At 38.7% G+C, this 5,021-nt stretch overlaps 1 protein-coding gene across 1 annotated transcript in view; it reads left to right on the top strand.

The window, feature by feature from the left end:
* The first annotated feature begins 124 nt into the window (after positions 1-124).
* Positions 125-5,021, top strand: part of SUCLA2 (succinate-CoA ligase, ADP-forming, beta subunit) — a 66,649-nt gene continuing 61,752 nt past the window's right edge. The window contains exons 1-2 of the mRNA XM_006773665.2: positions 125-142; positions 3,445-3,625. Coding sequence (XP_006773728.1) covers positions 140-142; positions 3,445-3,625 — 184 coding nt within the window. The 5' untranslated portion in view covers positions 125-139. The remainder of the gene's footprint in view (positions 143-3,444; positions 3,626-5,021) is intronic.

Genomic DNA, 5,021 nt, shown 5'->3' with positions numbered 1-5,021 from the left:
ACGAACTTTGTGTTCCTTGCGGCGCCGTGGGCTGCGTGCCCTCGCCAGGGCCGCGGCGCTCACTGACTGGGCTTTTCTGGCCGCGGCCGGGAAGTGTCCTCCCTCCCCCGTCGCCGTGTTTGTTCACCGTGGTAATAAGATGGTGTGTGCTGGGTTTCCAATTGGGGAAGTGATCTTTGGAGCACTTCAGCTTTGGATAGATGATAGCATAATGGCCTCGGGTTTTGTTTGGCTTTTTGAGTGTTTACCGTGTGCCAGGCAGTTTTACCAGGCTTTTCAGCAACACAGTAAGGGAGCCGGCTACATTTGCATCATTAATGAAGAAACTGTTGCCAAGAGAGCAGGGATTTGGGTTGGGCCAGGACGTAGGTAAGGTCAAAGCTTAGCTTTAATTCCAGAACCGAATGGCTCCAGAGCTTGTGTGCTTGAATCTGCTCTACAGGGTTTTCCAGAACATAGGAATTGGCCGATTCTTTTCAAGGATAAAACTTGGGGAAGGGCATCATTGGCTTTGTAAGCCAGCTATGTTCTGAAGTAACTCTTCAGATGTGCCATAAATGAATCGATTTTAACCATTATTTTTCTTTTAAAAGCTATTCACACTTTCAACCTACAGGTAGTGAGTTCCATGAGTTTGCTTCCTAATAAAAGATTTGTTTTAATAGCATCTCTTCTACTCTCACATTAAGTAATGTAGCTTTAGAGTTAGGAAGGACCTCAGTAGTCTGTCCCCTTGCTTTTGAGATGAAGACACAGAGGTGCAGTCAGGGTCTTAGGAAACTTTTTCATGATCACATATTTAGCTGGAAAGGATTATCAAAGTATTTTAGAGTGGTATAAATACTTAAAGTGGTATAAAAGCTATCAGCAGTATCCTATGTGCACTACTTATTCTTTGTAAATATGTGTTTGAAAGTAACCATACAAGTATACAAAAGTCTCCTCTTATCCATGAGCGATATGTTCCAAGACCCTCAGTGGACACCTGAAACCATGGATAGCACCAAACCCTTATACATATTGTTTTTTCTTTTATACATACACTAGAGGCCCAGTGCATGAAATTCAAGCACGGGTGGGGTCTCTAGGCCTGGCTGGTGGTCAGGGACTATTGGGGCCCTCTCACCCAGGCCCTTTGTGGGGGGCCTGCGAGCTGGGAGGGAGGGACTGGGCGAGGTTGGCCGTGGGAACGCACTGACCACCAGGGGGCAGCTCCTGCATTGAGCATCTGCGCCCTGGTGGTTAGTGTGCGCCATATCGACTGGTCGTTCAGTCGTAATGGTTGCTTAGGCTTTTATATATATAGATACCTATGATAAGTTAATTTATAAATAGGCATAATAAGATTGACAACGATAACTAATAGTACAATAGAATGGTTATTAAAAAAAAACACTTAATAGCAGTTAGGTGAGAGGTTTTGGAGCCAGTATTAAGTAAAATAGGAGCTACTTGAATGTAAGTGCTCTGATACCATGGCAGATTTGATAACCAAGATGTCTACTAAATGACTAATGGGCAGGCACTGTATGCAGCAAGGATATGCGGGCTGGATGGAGCTGGACAGTGTGAGATTCATCTTGCTACTCAGGATGGCAAGCAATTTATTTATTTATATATTTATTTTATTTTAGAGGAAGGGAGAGAGAAACATAAATTTGTTGTTCCACTAACTTATGGTTTCGTTGATTGATTCTTGTATGTGCCCTGACAAGGGATTGAACTTGAAACCTTGGTGTATTGGGAAAACGCTCTAGCCAATTGAGCTACCCAGCCAGGGCTGAATGGCGAGCAATTTAAAACTTAAATTGTTTGTTTCTGGAATTTGCCATTTAATATTTTCAGACTGAGCTTGACCATTAGTTTCTAACTGAAACTACAGAAGGTGAAACCACCGTGGATAAGGGTTGACTGATGTGCCAGTTAAGGGAATTACTTAGAAAGTATGTATTACAGTTGATGTTGCAGATCAGTTCTCTGATATGATACTTGTAGGCTATTAAATGGAGAGATCCTTGGAGAAAGTCTACTGGAGAGTGATCTCTGGGCCCACTCCTTTGGGAGAGTCAAGAAAAAAGGGTTGAATAAAAGAAGAAGTAAAATTGTGCAATTGCAGTAGGGGCCTCTGCTGTTACCACAGGAGATCTGCAACTAAGATGATCTTTCTGCATTGTCACAAATTGGGGTGAGGTATCAGATTTTTATATCCCTCCTTTAATCCCCATTGACCAGTGATTGGATGCAGGCTGACAATATAAAGGAGGTGTGACTTTGGGTTAGGATGCTCCAATGACAGGACTCATCAGAGAGCTGCCACAACCAGCACTCCCAGCACCTGGGGCAGTGAATGCCTTCATGCTGAAGGGAGGATCTGGACAATACACCACAATATCTCATACATGGCTTTGACTCTTTTAAAAAACAAAACAAAAACAACTACATATTTTTTATTGATTTCAGAGAGGAAGGGGAGGGAGAGAGGGATAGAAACATCAATGATGAGAGAGAATCATTGATCGACTGCCTCCTGCACATCCCACATTGGGGATCGAGCCTGCAACTCAGGCATGTGCCCTGACCAGGAATCAAACTGTGACCTCCTAGTTCATAGGTCGATGCTCAACCACTGAGCCATGCTGGCCAGGCGGCTTTGACTCTGGATGTATAAAAGAGTAATGGTACCAAGTCATTCAATTAACCACATATCTAGTGCCAGGTAATTTGTTAGGTGCTAGAGCAATGGTTCTCAACCTTCCTAATGCCGCAACTCTTTAATACAGTTCCTCATGTTGTGGTGACCCCCAACCATAAAATTATTTTCGTTTCTACTTCATAGCTGTAATTTTGCTACTGTTATGAATTGTAATGTAAATACCTGATGTGCAGGATGTATTTTCATTGTTACAAATGGAACATAATTAAAGCATAGTGATTAATCACAAAAGCAATATGTAATTATATATGTGTTTTCTGATGGTCTTAGGCGACCCCTGTGAACGGGCCGTTCGACCCCTAAAGGGGTTGCGACCCACAGGTTGAGAACCGCTGTGCTAGAGGCATGGTGGAGAGAAGAAAGTTGGGAAGGATTTTTGGTTTGTTGGGAAGATAAGATTGGTTTTTACATCTACTGAATTTGGCCTAGAGGTAGAAATGCTTTGAATATCTTTAGAGATATGGTAGTAAAACTCAAATGAAAGATAAGGACTAGAGATGATGAGGAAATAGTTAAAACTGTAAGGGTAACATTTGACATTTAGCTGGCAGATTAGCTTTTAATTTTAAATTGTAATTTAGGTACTGTGAATGTTATATTTTATTTAGTGTAGTAGGTTTATTGCAGTTATGAAGAACCAAGTACTATATAGAGACAAAGAATTTTGAGGTGTTTTTAATAAGAATAACTGCCAATTTAGTATCATATAATTATGTCCCCAATTTCTTTAGGTTCTGGGAAGTTCTGGATTGTTTAACAACCATGGACTCCAAGTACAGCAACAACAACAAAGGAATCTCTCACTGCATGAATACATGAGTATGGAATTGTTGCAAGAAGCTGGAGTCGCCATTCCTAAAGGACAAGTGGCTAAGTCACCAGATGAAGCTTATGCAATTGCCAAAAAACTAGGTACTAATTTTAAAAAACGCATGCTACCTTGACATGGCAGCTCTGATAAGATGTGAACTGTACTTTTGGTTTAATAACAATTTTTAGTTTTTATTTTGTTAATAAAATAAAAAATAAATTTTATTTACTTAAAAGAGAAGGCAGAACTTTATGATTCTTGACATTCTAAAATTATTATGAACTCCCATAGTGCTAGTGACTTAAGAATCACTTATGTTGGCATTAGGAAGCTGAAGTCCTCTTTTAAGTTGGAATATAATGTATTGAGAAGGAAATTATACTACTCCATAGTTTAAAAGTATTGTGGCTGTGATGATTCTTCAGGGAATTGGTGAAGGATAATCTTGCTGTTTATGTGATAGTAAAGAGAGCTCCAATATCCTCCCTTCCTTTTTTGACATTAAAAAAGAAGGGAGCCAAAGGGGAAAAAAGAAAGTCGAGCCCTAGAATGTAAACTCTATGAGGGCTGCTTTGTCTAATTTTGTTTACTGATATCTCCCAAACTCAGAGAAGAGTAAGAGTACCTGACACTTAGGTAATCAGTAAATATTAACATTTGTTAAATGAATTAGACAGTTACCTATGTTTATTAGTAGGTCCTTTTATTGATAACAAATCTTCGTAGCTTATATTATTTGAATTTAATCTCTGAATTAAAAAATAATTTTTGACTAGAAAATATGCTTCAGTTTACATTTTTTATAATTTAATATGAGAACTTAATAATAAGTAAAATACTAGCTATATAATGCATTTTCTTTTTAGCAGTATTTAAAATTCCACCAATATCTTAGTGGGTTAACACAATTGATTGCTCTTTTATGTGCCTTTGATTAATATGGCTTACAACATGCTTTGGTGAAGCCTTTGTTTTTATTAATTTCTTAAGATGTGGAACATTAAAAATTTTTTTTTAAAGTTAAAGTTTTATCTAGATTTGTACTTATTTGTTTCTAGAATGGGGTTTGTTTTTTTCAAAAGTGAGGGCATGTACAAGTTTCTAATGTTGTATATTATAAACTATGTTTTTTAAATGTGATTTCTTTGACTTGAAAGCATGATTTTTTTATTTACAGTATTTTTTTGTTAATCTGAAAAAAATTCTTTATATTCATATTACAAGCAAACTTCTTTTTATTTAGCAGAAGCCTTTATAAAAGTTCATACTGATTTTGGTGAAATTTTTATTAATTAATGGTGACCTATAGTTTGAACTTGCACATGGTAAATGATGTACCTCATTTTTACCTTTGAAACAATCTATGCTAATTAGACTGGGAGACCTTCTGGACGTCCTTCTGGACAAAGCCATGGTGGTGGGGCTGAGGTGGAGGCCGTTAGGGGCGATCAGGCCAGGAGGGGAGGGCAGTTGGAGAGGGGCTGTTGGGGGCAAGCA

The sequence above is a fragment of the Myotis davidii genome, unplaced genomic scaffold (assembly GCF_000327345.1).
Source record: "Myotis davidii unplaced genomic scaffold, ASM32734v1 scaffold1947, whole genome shotgun sequence".
Classification (NCBI taxonomy): domain Eukaryota; kingdom Metazoa; phylum Chordata; class Mammalia; order Chiroptera; family Vespertilionidae; genus Myotis; species Myotis davidii.
Note: the sequence above shows the minus strand (reverse complement) of the source record. Positions and strands in the feature narration are given on the sequence as shown.